Source organism: Equus caballus, chromosome 25 (genome assembly GCF_041296265.1).
Source record: "Equus caballus isolate H_3958 breed thoroughbred chromosome 25, TB-T2T, whole genome shotgun sequence".
In the NCBI taxonomy this organism is placed as follows: Eukaryota; Metazoa; Chordata; class Mammalia; order Perissodactyla; family Equidae; genus Equus; species Equus caballus.
The window spans coordinates 9,571,719-9,585,878 of record NC_091708.1 but is presented as its reverse complement, the minus strand read 5'-3'; the positions used below and the strand labels follow the sequence as shown (position 1 = coordinate 9,585,878).

Genomic DNA, 14,160 nt, shown 5'->3' with positions numbered 1-14,160 from the left:
CGTAAGAGAAAAACTGTAGCCAGGAAGAGGGGACAAGTAGGAAGAGGAGACCGGGAATTCAGAGCAGCAGTCCTGATGCAACTGGAACACAAGTGCTGAGAGGAAACAAGCCCAGGGAGACAAGCAGAAGGGATTTTCTGACAATGAAGACCAGGAAACGAGAGCCAATCATGTCAGGTGCCAGCTGTTCGCAGGCAGGGGACGCTGGGCCCGAGGACGGGAACCAGAAAGGGGCGCAGTTGGCACACAGACCGGTGGTGCACGTGGGAAGCCTCAGTGGCACTGTCCTTGGGGTTATTTTTAACATGAATATGGATTTCACAACCTTAAAAGACTGAAAGATAAACTGATGTAAAAAGACATTAAGTCTTAGAGAAATTTTTGACCACTTTTCAGTACTGAGGGAGGGACTTCGGTGGGAATTGTGGGGGGAAAACTCTTTTCTTGGCTGTTTTAACTTGAATTCTTCGTGATTTCTTTTCCAATGACGGCCCACAAAACTACGGGAAGAGAAAATGGTGCTGACTGGCACCAGAGGTGTAAAACTTCAAATTCTTTACTAAGAGTGGGTGGCAAGAAGGCACTCTCCTTTCCTGCTCGTACACTAGATGTGCGGAGGTACACACACGAGCCAGGGAGGCCTCCAGAGTGAGGAGGAGAAGCCAGTCTTGGGCTGGCTCACTGTGAGTGGAGGACTGAGCTCTCTCGACGGAACAGGATTAACAGAAGACCCTCAAGTGGTCTTACTGCTGAGTCATCTGCAAAAGACCATCAACTGGTTTCCTGCGTACTTGGGTTTGTCAGCCAAACGACGGTACCTGGCAGGGGCCTTTGTATAAGAGGCTTTTCCCTCTCTGGTACAAAGTGCAGAGATTGCTGTGCTCCAGATGGTTTGTGTCACAAACAGGATCGCGGACCTGGTCACAGGTGAGCTGTCTTGGCAAACATTCATGTTGGCTACATCCAAATTTATCAAACGTCGTCAGACAGACTTGTGGTTTGGGTATGCATCTGAAAAACACGAATGGTGCCCCATGAACCAATGTTGGGAGGGCTGGCAGAGCTCCGATAAGGCACAGGAGGCTGAGGAGAAAGCACTGGAAGCAGTCCCCATCCTCCAGAGCTGATGGAGAACGGAGAGTCAAGCACGCATAGAAAGTAGGCTATCAGGTAGAAAATGTCATAAACGCCTGTGGGAGTGAGCCCTTCTGACTGGGGAATCTGGAGAAAGCCCTGGGAGCAGGTGGTGTCCTGGCTGGACCCAGTGGGGTGAGGAGGGCCACACAAGCTTGCCAGGCTGAGGGTGCAGCCTGAGCAAAGGAATGATGCTCAATACCCTGTGGTGCTGAGGGAAAGGGCAGGGGACCCGAGGGCAGGAGCAAAGAATGCACAGGGTCAAAGTGGCATGCAGTGAGGCCATCAGGTGGGTTGGGGTCTGATGCTGGAGGCCCTGTAATCAGAGATAAATGGAGCATCTTCAGGGGCTTAATTGTCAGTTGGCCAAAATGAGTCTTTTTTTTCTTCCTCATGGTGGAAAATACTATTTAAAAATGGAGAGAAAAATAAGAATACAGACCCCTGTTTGCTTGTATAAAGAAAGGAAAATGCAAGAAACAAACCTCACAGCGGCTATTGAGGAGGTGGGGTGGGAACGGGGGGAGGAAGGCCTTTTTATGTTTTTGGATATTTGAACTACATGAACGTATTATCTGTTTGGAAAAAAGTCTGAATATTCAGAATAAAGGCTGAGGGATTCTGGTGGTCTGTGTCCCCAGGATGCTCCCATCAAGGCTGTTGAGTGAGCAATAAAACAGCTGGCATCTGTGGAGCACTGACCACAGGCCAGGCACTGTTCTGGGTGCTGGATGCATAGAGTCATAACTTGCCCTGGTGTCCCTGAGACTTCCGGGTTTGAAAGCTGAGTCCCATGTCCCAGGAGCCCTCCTCAGTCGGGTTTCCAAGAGTCAGCTCCTTTGGAGCCCACAACTACTGTCCCAGGGCAGGTGCTATCAAGCCCCTTTTAGAGATGAGGAAACTGAGAGCCAGAGACGTGCATCTGAACTCAGGAAGGCCAGCGCAGGGGCCCAGGCTGCCGCCGTGCCCGTCCAGACTCTCCAGTCTTCCAGTAGCCCCAGAACGATCTCCTGGGAAGGCCAAGACCCTCTCCCACCCCCATCTGCTGACGCAGGAGTCCCCATGCCACCCCAGCCCCTGTCCTGGCCTCCAGGCTGTGAAGCTGCAGGAGGGGGACTTGGGCCAGAGGGGAGCTACAGACCCAGGAGCGGGGTGCCACCCAGCCCCAATCCCAATGGGCAGGTCTCAGCATACTCCAGCCTGGCTGCCAGCGCCAAGCCTGGCACCCACAGCCTTCTGTAAATGCCTGCAGTTATTCAGTCCCTCTCCTCTGAGCCTTGGTAGTTGGCCAGAGGTTTGGGCTCTCCCTAACTATGCATGGGGCTTCCTGGGGTCTGGAACAAGTCCTGAGGGTGGCCAGGGATAGAGTCTAAGCTCCATGCCCCCAGGGATTCTCAGACCACCAAGGGGAAATTGAGATTCAGAGAGGTTAAATAACTTGCCTAAAGTCACATAGCCAGTGAGAGCCTGGGGTTCAAGCCTAGGTCTACACGACCCATGAGATGACCCCACAGTGAGAAACTCTTGATTCCCCAGCTCTGGAGGGGGAAGTTTTGTGGGAGGGGATGCTATGGGCACGCCTGCCTGGGGTCAAGGCCCTGCCAGTAAACAATGATGTGAAGGTACATTACCTTCCCCTCGAAGATAAAAATCCCTGGAGGGGACTGCCCTGGGGGAAGCATAGGCCAGACCAATCGGCTTGCGGGCTGGTTCAAACTAGTGCTTTCTGCCTTTGGCTTGGAGACCTTGAGGACGGCCTGTGGTCATGCTGGCATTCCAGGGGCCTGTTTGGCAAGTGGGGAATGTCCCAGCAAAAATCTAGGTCTTTGGAGAGGGTGAGAAAAGGGAAGTGTTCCTGACAGGGGTAGGGGTGGGCGTCCCAAGGGAACGTCCCCTTTGAGGGAGGAGGATGGAGAGCTGGGGTCTTGAAGGAGGAGGACTGCAACCATCATCACCTTTCCTGTGGACCCTACTCAGCGTCCTATGAAGTCAGGGCCTGGGGGTACAGAATGGAAGGCACGCTGGCCCTGGAACCAGACGCCTGGGCTCTGTCCTTCCGGGCTGTGCTGTCCAGAACTGTCTCACTTCTCTGACCGCCTAGGAAAAGGGCACACTGCCCACTCCACTGCCTGTAGACCAGAACCCTGTGGCTTCTGGACCCTCAGAATGGGAATGCTGGTCACCTGTCTCAGCCACTACCATGGAGACCAACATGGGCCAGGGAGGCTTGGTGCTTGGGTCCCAGGGAGGGGCCTGGGTGGCCTTCAGAGCAGTGTCCTGGGAGGGCGGGAAGCCTCAGGGAACCACAGCCCCTGCTCTGGAGGGCCAGGCTGCAAGGCCTAGGTTGGGTGATTTGGGGTCTGCAGACCCCTCTTCAGCTCCTGGCCTGCCACCAACGCTTCGGCCAACAGGCCCTTGCAGGCGATTCTTCAAGGCGCTGCTCAAAGGCCACCTCCTCCGAGCTGCCTCCCGACTGCCTCCACCGAGTGTGCTCTGTGGTCTTCTGGGTCTCTGTCACAACCTCACACCTAGCTTGTCCTTCCTCCCCGCTAGGCCTGGGTGGGGGTGTCCGAGGGGCCGGGGCTCTAGGTGAATCCTCAGGCTGCGGCGCGTGGAAGTGGGGGCACGGCATTGGGGGCCGGGGGCTGGGGCGCGGGCGGTGGCCCGAGGTGGGCGCGCTGTAGAGGCCAGCCCGGCAGAAGCGGGGGCAGCGCGAGCCGAGCCGCGCCCCACGCTCCCTGCGCGGCGGCGAGCCCGGAGCGGGGCCGCTGCGGGAAGACTTTGCGGAGTGCAGGAGCAGGGCCACCTGGCCCTCCTGCCCGCCGCCACCAGCACGGCCGAGGCGACGCGGAAGCAGTTCGGCCTCATCAGCTGCAGCAACGAGTGCCTGACGGCCGAGGCGTTCGGGTTCACAGTGAACGCATCGGCCAGCATCCTGAGCAGCAGCAGATCTGTGTGCGGGAGCAGCTGCCCGACGAGGCCTGCACAGCCACCTGGGCCGCCAGGTAGCGGCCGACAAGGACGGCAAGGTGACTTGCGAGTGCGAGTTGCCCGGCGCAGCGCACGACGACGGCCGTTGGTCGCTGCAGGCCGAGGCGCCCCGGCGCTACCGAGGATCGCCTGTCTTGCAGCCCGTGTCGCCGGCAGAGGAGGGCAGCGCACACCTCGCCACGCACCCGCCGGTCAACGTCCACAGCCTGACTGCAGGCGCTCCGCGCACCTGAGCGCGGCCGGCCGAGCTCCGTGGACCGCGACGTGCCCTGGGGGGTCGACTCGCTCGTCCCGCTGGCCTTCCAGAACCGGCGCTGCAGCCTGCAGACGGCCCGCCACCGCTTCCTGCGCCACGACGGGCGCCTGGTGGCGCGCCCCGAGCCCGCCACCGGCTACAGGCTTGAATTCCGCTGTGGCAAAGTGGCCTCCCGCCACCGCGAAGGCCACTCCCTGGCGCTCAAGGCCACCGGGGGGGGGGGGGGGGGGGCAAGGACAAGCTCTTCGCCCGGGAGCAGAGCTGCGCCCAGGTCGTGCTGCAGGCGACCAACGAGAAGAACGTGCCCACGCGCCAGGGTGAGTGGGGACGCCGCCCCTCGCCTCTTGGGTCGCTGTACAAAGCGCACCCCACCCCCAGGATTCACCCAGAGCCCCGGCCCCTCGGACACCCCCACCCAGGCCTTTCTCGCCCGCGGCGCCCCCCGCCGGGCGTGCTGGCCTTTCCGCCCCGCCGCGGGACGCACGCTGGGCCGGAGGAGGGGCGGGGATGGGGCTCCGCCGGTCCTTGGGTGCCGCTGCACTGCCCCACCCGCCTTGGGGTTGGGGCTCCCTAGGCCCCGCGTAGGCATCGCCCCATGTGTAGGCACCCCCAGCCCAAAGTAGGCTCTCCCCACACGCGCTGATCCCTTGGATCCTGGGGCCCAGCCCTTGGGCAGAGTCTGTCTTAAGAGAAGACTTCACAGTATGTGCTAAAAACTTAGGTGTCTGTGCTCCCAAGGCTGAGGACCTGACGCTGGCTGGTTGCGAATCGCCGAGAGAACGCCACTCCACGAAGCTGGGTTTCCTGTAATATCTGAACCTTGCTTCATTCTTAATTCTGAACTTCTTGAGAGGAGTAAGGGATGAGGCCCTTCTTCTTTAGACCCTTAGACATCCCTCATTTCCATAAATGTTATTTATAACTTCCCATAAGAAGATAAGACCTATTCAAATGTTCAGCTTTCACTAGGTATTTGAAATAATGGGATACACAAATCTTAGTCTATAAAGGAGAAAAATATAGTAGCAAGCATTAGTTTAATTTCAAAGGAAATTACCTCTACTCTTTTTAGGGGTAAGCCTCCTGCCCTGAAATGCCCCCCACCGTCACCACCACCATCTGTGCTCGCCTTTTCTGATGGGATTTAAAATTAGAACGCACCTCGTTATGGTTTTATGGAAAATTAAAACATTTGAAGAGAAAGAATGGAAAAGAATATTTAGAACGTCATTACCTATTAACACGAAAGGGATGAGAACCAAGAACATCAGGAGAAATTTGGTAATTTTGGAAGGAAAAACTTTATCAATATGAGTATGTAAAAATAAGAGGATCAGCAGGGAAGGCTGAGAATCGGGGGGTCAATTAAACATGCTTACTGTTGTGTCCTAGTGTTGAGAAAGATGTCTGACACATCAGTAGACACTTGATGAATGAATACAACTTTTTATTTTTTAAACAAATTTTTTTTTAACATAATACAAGCTCATGGTGAAACTGAAAAGATACAAAATCATATATGGTGGAAAATGTCTCCCTCCTACTCTTATGTCCCAGCTACCTAGTTCCCGTCCCTAGAGGCAACCACTATTACCAATTTATTGTTTATTCTCCTGGAGATATGTAAATATAAGCATTTTCATATGCTGATTCAAAGAATATGTTATTTAAAAATTTTGGTGGGCGTAGCCAAGTTGCCCTCCATGGAGGATGTCCCAATCCTCCCCTCACCCCTCCTTTCCTATGGGAATGCCTGTTTCCCTATATTATATTATCAAACTTTTTGTCTTTGCCAATCTGGTAGATGGGAAGTGGTACACAATTGTAGTTTTAATTTAATTTACATTTCTGTTAATATGAGGCAGGTTAAGCATTGTGGTACATTGGTCAGATGTTCATCAAATTCATTTAATTTTCTTCTTGGGCACACACTTGGATTACATTTCCTAGTCTCCCTGGCAGTAGTAGTGGTCAAGTGACTGAGTTCTAGACAATGGAGTGTGGCTGGAAGTAGAGATGAAGGCCAGTTTTAAACCTGGCCTACAAAAGCTTCTCAAGAGCAACCTGCCTCATCTCCCTTCTCTTATCTCCTGGCCAGATGCAGAAGATACAGAGGAGGACTGTGAGGCTGTAGGAGCTAGCAGAGTGACCAGATGGAAGGCTCTTAAGTCTCTGAATCACCAGGTGGAAAGCCACCTGCTGAACACACAAATGGACTGTATTTGAACTTGTATTATGTTAAAATGCTGATATTTGGGAGTTTGTGTACAGTAGTTAGAGTTATCCTAATTAAAGCATCTTTTCAAGTGTTTAAGAACCATTTGTATTTCTTTTTTCTATGTTTATGTCCTCGATCCATTTTTCTATTAGGTTGTTGACCTTTTTCATATGGATTTGTAGGGGCTCTTTATATTGGATGGACATCAGCCTTTTCTCTGTGAGCTTCTTCCCAGTTTGTCATTTGTTTGTTACAATGCAGAAAATTTTCATTTCCATGTAGCTGCATTTTTCAATCTTTTCTTTTATATTGGTTTTGTATTATATTTCCCACTTAGAGATTTTATTATTTTATTATAAAAGCAAGACACCCTTATCCAGAAAGGTTAGCAAATAGAAGAAAATAAATAAAGGCACAAACAAATACCAAAACAACCCTCAATTCTATCCCCCAACACAATTATATTATCCTTTTGGCTTATCTTTTTTCCTAATGGACAGCACCTATGTTCTTTCCACAGGAACTTTTTGGGCTTAGTTTTCATGGTATAAACTTTGCCAGTTGGTGATCAACTCTCTGCCATTTCTTTTAACACAGGAGAAATCCCCCACCCCCCTGGCCCCGACTACACCAGAGTTTTCAGGATGGAGAAGCAATAGCTTATTCTCCACAAAATCCTTCATAAGGAAAGGACTCTGGCACTGGAATGTGTCCTGCTCAGGTCTTTGAGGCAGCCAGTGAAAACTCCAGTTCTAGAAGCCTGAAATTTAAGAGAGTCAGTAGGACCCTTGCTGCGGCCACCACATACAGAAATCTGTCATTAAGCCTAGGTCAACTGCACTCTGAGCTCATGAGGAAACTGCAGAGAAATGGCCCCTAAACCAATAACATTATATACATTTATGTTGCATTTCCACAGATGTCTCATGTCCAATCCCTAAGATGGAGATAGATAAGTAGAAGGAAGTTTCCCATTACTATCAAGCATAAATAGCTAACAAGGTAAGCAAACATCCATTTCTCTTGTCTCCTCTGCTCCTTCTCCTTGCCTCCTGCTGTTTCAGTCCTACAGAACTGCTATAAGCTTCCAGCCTCCAGCACGCTATCTTCTCATTTCCAGCAGCTGAGATCTCTGCTCCTGTTGCTCTCTGCCTTCACCAACACCACCATTCCTCCACTGTACACTCTGCCTGCAATCTCCTCGTCTTTGCAGCCGAGTATCACATCTTCTAGAGGCTTTCCAAGGCCTCCCCTAGGCTGCATCAACTGGTCTACTTCTGGGCCCTCAATCACAGCATGTTACCAAGCAGCTGTACATAGCTCCTTCCCTCTAGACTCCACACTCTTCAGGGCAGAGACCTTCTTGATTCATCTTTGTATTTTCACTGTCTGGTACACACTAGATGCTTAGTAGGTGCTGGTCTTCAGTTGAAAAAGATAAGGAGCCATTTGACTTACCTTTGATTTTTGGGGCAGGGGTTAGGATTACATGGATCCTTTGAGATGCACGATCCAAACTCAAATTGATGGTCTTGGAGGCCCACACAGCGAGCAATGCAGGCACTGGGGTAAGTGCGTCCGTTCTGCCCACACACGGGGACAAACTGATCTGCACAGTTACAGGGCAGACCTGAGGAGAGGAAACAGCCTCAACAATGTGTACTTGTACATGCCCCTTCCTCTCAAGTTTGTCCTTTTAGATCGGCACCTGAGCTAACATCTCTTGCCAATCTTCTTTTTTTTCTTTTTCCCCAAAGCCCCCCGCCAGTACATAGTTGTATATTCTAGTTGTAGGTCCTTCTAGTTGTGCCTTGTGGGATGCCGCCTCAGCATGGCCTGACAAGCAGTGCCACGTCTGTGCGTAGGATCCGAACCGGCAAAACCCTGGGCCATGAAGCAGAGTGCGAACTTAACCACTTGGGCAAGAGGCCGGCCCCTCACATTTTCTAATTAAGGCAAAGTACTAACAATCATGTGGGGGGTCTCATGTTAAAATTGTAAATTAAGTGAGAAAAAACATCCCTCCAATCTCTGACAGTGTTTTTAAGGGTGGCAAGGCTCTGAAAAGCCATTTGTCTGCATAATGGTGACAAGAAATTTTCACATATTGACGTATGTGGGGTAGCTATTCTGGTTTAAACCAGATTCAGCCTGAACTAAAGGAGTCTGACTTACAGCTATCAAATGCAGGCTGTACATCTGCTTTAACTATTAAGATACGGATGCATCAAACATTATCTCAAAGTAAAAGACTGTGCTCTGTGAAGCTAAGAATGTATACTTCCCATCCTATGAGGCCAGTATCAGTATTTCTGAAGATAAAGTTTCCTCTTGGACATTAAGGTCATGTTGACCTGCTAATCTGTAACTAGATATCGCTTTGAAACTTTGATGAATATGTATCCTGGGTGTGTTTGGTGTATGTTCTTTGTTCTAAAAAGGTATAAAAACGTCCTGAAGCCCATGCTTATCTGGAATGCTTTCTTCCTTTGTCGAGACTACCTTCCCAGGCTATAGTCCTTCAGTCTGGTTCAAATAAAATTCTCCTCTCTCTCTCTCCGTAGAATAGTTATTGGTTATTTGCTTCAACATTTCTTGGCATAACCGGCAGAATTTGAGAGAAACCCACCTGAGACCATGTGGAATCTACTTTAAACTGGCGCTTGGTACCAGCATGGGCTCACTGAGTCCCTCCGGCTTCACTGCACTCTTTGGGTACCTCAGTGAGTTCTCCTGAAATCCAGACCTCCTTATTGAAGTTGTAGGTCCTGACTTTTACCTGAGCTGTTTCAAGTCTTAAGACTATGTGTCTAAAGAGGGTACTGGTATCTATCCTAGGTAAGAGGAACCTAGGGGGAATTTCCTAGGTGGAACTTGGGAGTGAACGGGGCTGGCTGACCCTTTAATTTGGCTTTAAATTGGAAAACATTGTATCTAGAAAAGCTGAGCAAATTGTTTGATTGCAAAATGAGAGACTGAACTCATTCAGCTCTGAAGAGAAGGGACACCAGCTCCCTCCAGCTATAAGGCATTCTCAGGCAACTGAGAACCTAGTGGAAGTGTCAGAGGTTGATCCTTGTGTTGTGTAGCAGTCCCATAGGGAAATCCATCATGATTGTTCACTTTAAGTAAGTAACTGACGGCTCATCCAGGGATGCACACATAAGGATTGGTCACCCAGTGCTCCCAGGCCCCATGGTAATTTTAGAATGCCAGTGGGAGAAACCAAGACATGTAAGAGAGTGTTCACGGCCTTGTAGGAAGTGACACTCACAAGCAGCACACTTCTGACCCATTACACTGTCCTTAGAAATTGTTCAGATTTCATACTAAAACAAAACTAAAAGACAATGGGAAGTCATGTTTCTAAAGCCAACCAGCTCCTGAATGGGCCGCCTTCCCCTGGAACTCCAGCTGACTGCATGTATAGTACATATGGAGCTGTTACTTGCAAGTGCTAAACAAAATGGGAAAATTTTACAAAAGATGACCTCAGTCTTAAATGGCCAAAATGAGGAATGTTCAATTTACTGAAATTAGTTTATTTGCATGCACACCTGGAAAAAGCTGGCTATAAAATCAAGCAAGCACAATGGAAAGCATAGTTTAAGTAGTATTTAGAAGCTTCAAAGTGTGGTAATGATAAAATGACATCTTTACAGGAAACTAATAAAACATTATTATAAACAGCTGCTAAATTAAAGAAGTTTTCTTTTCTGCTGAGGAAGATTCGCCATGAGCTAATGTCTGTTGCCTGTCTTCCTCATTTTTTCTTTTTCATGTGAGCTGCTGCCACAGCATGGCCACTAAGAGATGAGTGGTGTAGGTCTGCCCCTGGGAACTGAACCTGAGCTGCTGAAGTGGAGTGCACCAAACTTAACCAGTAGGCCACTGGGGCTGGCCCAAAAAGTTTTTATTCTATCTGCCAGAAACACAGTTTGGATCCAACTATTCTTTTATAAATTACTGAATTTTGTATTGTACCTGATTCATTGCAAAAATTTAATGAAAACTATTTGAGGTCTCTGCATCTGTCTATGTATCTATGTATGTCTATATATGTATGATCTTTTTTTACCTTCAGATGGGATAATTTCTAAAAGAGCTCTATTTAATTGGCTTAAAGTAAGTGCTTATATAAATTATTTCTAAATGTAACAGAAACTATACCAAATGTTCTTGAAGTTAACATGATATAAAACAATCTTTGGTAAATGAAGTTTAGTTAAGTTTCTTAGTTTAATTGAAATAAGCACGTCTTCAAAGTTATCAGCATTGGAGATGATGCATACATGCAGCCTTCATTCAACCTGGGTTTATTAGTCAAATAAGTTCATGTTATCTCAGTTACAAAATTTGCCAGCAAAAATAATAGCTTAGAATGATAGCTGATTTTATCTAATGTCTCATGAAGTTTTTGTAGGCAATCTAAGCATAATTATTGGAAACAAATAAACTAAATTGATGTAAGTAAGATAAAAGTTTTGGGTGAACTTCTTTTTTTTAAGATTTTATTTTTCCTTTTTCTCCGTAAAGCCCCCTGGTACACAGTTGTATATTTTTAGTTGTGGGTCCTTCTAGTTGTGGCACGTGGGATGCCGCCTCAGCATGGCCTGACGAGCAGTGCTATGTCTGCACCCAGGATTCGAACCGGCAAAACCCTGGGCCACCAAAGCAGAGCACACGAACTTAACCAGTTGGACACAGGGCCAGCTCCTGGGTGAACTTTCTTAACGGTAACTGTGTCATGGTACATATACTTAAAAATAACTTCAAAACCTTTTGATAACTTGAAACCTTAGAGTTTTGATTAAGTTAAATGATAGAAATTTATTATCTAAATCATTTTCACATGAGATAAAATATTAGCCATTAGTTACTATAGATTTTTCTACCTTTGGCTTATTACAGAGAAACTATAAAAATACGTGAGTTTATTAATAAACATGTTTTGTGCCATGCTGAGAAGTTTTCTATGAGAATGCACGTTTCTAACACAGTATTTATAAGTCTGCCAATCCACAGGATGCTAATGTAAAAGAACAAGGGAAATATCCGTATACAAGGAGAGTAGATGTGTGTTTTCAGTAAAGAAGGTATAAGGAATGGAGATATTTTTGTTTGTTTTGCTAAAAAAGGTAAATGTGTCCTAAAGTACTAGGAAGGAGGGAAGGCATGGGACAAATTCTGAATTGAAAAAAGAAAGTTATAGAAGGTTTATGGAAGAGGAACCCAGAGGAAAGAGTTTTGTGCATGGGCAAATTGGCTAAGAGTGAAGTGAATTTAATGAGTTTCAATATCAAAAGTAAGCTGGTACAAAAATTAGAATTTGGTTTTCTCTCTCTTAAAAGGGTAATTTTCTTGGACTCTTAGTCTGCTCTTGATAAAGAGATTACAAAAGGTTTTTCTTCACCTTTGAGTAAGTCTGCCTAAAAGGCAAGAGTTCTATGTTTTGTCAAAACAATTTCCTATTCAAAAAGCTGAGGTGTCTCTATTAAGAGCACTAAGACTTTTTAAAAAACTTTTTAACTCTTTATGATTGCCTTTAAAATCTTCGGTTGTCACTTTGGTTAAATGGATAACTAAGCATTGTTTCATAGTGACCGACAATCCTATTTGACCAAGTGTTTTAAAACCTTTTGAGATTTTTGACAAACTTCCTCAAAATTCAAATCCTAAAAAAACCCAAAAAACAAAAAAACTTTCTTTTGACCTGAAAGTAACTTTGAGAATTTTCAGTGGGCCCCTGAGACATCTCATAGAATTTGTTCTCTTTCTTCCTATAAAGAGGGAGCTATTAAACTAATGAGGTTTGTTTGGTATGTTAAATTGCAATGAGAAGCATTACTAAGCAAATGATGATAAATCTTGGGTTATGTTGTGTGGATAAATGTTATTAATATAAGTGTTCTAAAAATTATATAAAATTCCTAAAGATCTGATATGTCCTGGTATAATTCTACTCATTATCTTAAAATGTGTGTTATAGAAATAACTAAATTTCCTTGTCAATTGCATTGTAATCATATCTTCAACTATGCCAGTTTTGACTTTTGTCATTTACAGGCAACATTGTTTTACCCTGATGCTTTTGCAAATATGTTTCATCTTCAGGGAGGTTCACGCAAAGGACTCTGACACCTACTCCAGAATACAGGTTTTTGATGAACTTTCAGATCATAAAACTGAACTGGATTTAAATAAATCTTTTCTCCTAAGCTATCAACAATTTGGTAAGATATACCTTTGTAAACAAAGATGAAACATTTACTTTTTCTCCCTAACTTATCCCTCCAGAACTCAGAAACTCTCAGTGAGTATTCTTGTTTTCACTTATATAAATAATCAGCCCAAGTTTTAATATAAAAAAAATTAGTTTTACTCTGATTATCTTTGGTAGAAATGAGGATAACTGTGGAGAGAAAATTATATTGCACCTTTGTGGATGTCAGATTCATCCTGTTAATTGTCTTTCAGGTTTTGTTACATACCTATAGACTGGACACCCTCCCCGCTTGGGTAAGGTATTGCTTTTTGTCTTGCCGATGTGGAAAACAGTATTTTTGGAGACTTTCTCCCACAGTGGCTCATAAAGCATCGTTAAACCTTATGTATGTCCTAAATACGATCCTGGGAAAACACCTCATGGGTCACAAGGTCACTTTCCCCTTCTTAAAGGACCTTTTGTGGTATGGCAATTGGACTTTGTTCAAATGTTACCATCTCAAGGATATAAATTTATCTTAGTAATGATTTGTATGTTTTCACATTGGGTTGAGGCCTTTCCTTGCAGAAGAGCAATGGCTTTAACAGTAGTTAAATTGTTATTGGAAAGATCGTTCCTGTTTGGGGAATTTCTATCGAGTTACACAGTGACTGGGGAACTCATTTCACTGGACAAGTAATGAAATCTATCTGTAACATTTGGCTAATGATGTAGCACTTTCACCATGCTTATCATCCCCAGTCCTCGGGATTAGTGGAGAGAACTAATGGCACTATCAAAACTCAATTGGCAAAACTTTCAGAAGCATTTAATCTCTGGTGAAAAGCTCCTCTGTTAGTACTTCTCAATCTTAGATCTATATCTTTTGGTAAACATTGGCTGTCTCCTTTTGAAATAATAACAGGATGGCCTATGTAATTAGATGAGGGAATATATGAACCAACTTTGCTCAAGGGACATATATTACATCATTGTCAGGGTCTCATTGAGGTGCTTAAAAGAAATGAAAGGTTGGAAGTTGATTCTTTTCACAGAGAGCTCCCACTAGACAAAGACTTTAAGGATCACAGACTACAACCTGGAGATTTTGTTTACTGGTAGAGGCATCAAGTAAAAGACTCTTTGCAGCTCTGTTGGAAAGGACCATATTAGGTACTTTTAACCAGTCCATGTGCTGCAAAATTAAAGGTCATAAACTCATGGATTCACATTTCTAATTTTAAAAAGGTCCCTCTGCCTGAGTGGATTTCAATTCCTGTTTCTGACACCCAACTTCAACTGACCAAGACAAATCCCTCCAAATAAGGATAAGAAGAAGATGGTATCTGTTGTAGA

General features: G+C 46.2%; 1 protein-coding gene across 8 annotated transcripts in view; it reads right to left on the bottom strand.

The window, feature by feature from the left end:
- RECK (reversion inducing cysteine rich protein with kazal motifs) overlaps positions 1–14,160 on the bottom strand; it is a 97,791-nt gene that overhangs the window by 5,364 nt on the left and 78,267 nt on the right. For all 8 annotated transcript variants that reach the window (XM_023629662.2, XM_070250707.1, XM_070250708.1 and 5 more), the window contains 2 exons: positions 8,058–8,229; positions 819–1,011 (listed from right to left, as the gene is read on the bottom strand). In XM_023629662.2, the coding sequence (XP_023485430.1) occupies positions 819–1,011; positions 8,058–8,229 (365 nt within the window). The remainder of the gene's footprint in view (positions 1–818; positions 1,012–8,057; positions 8,230–14,160) is intronic.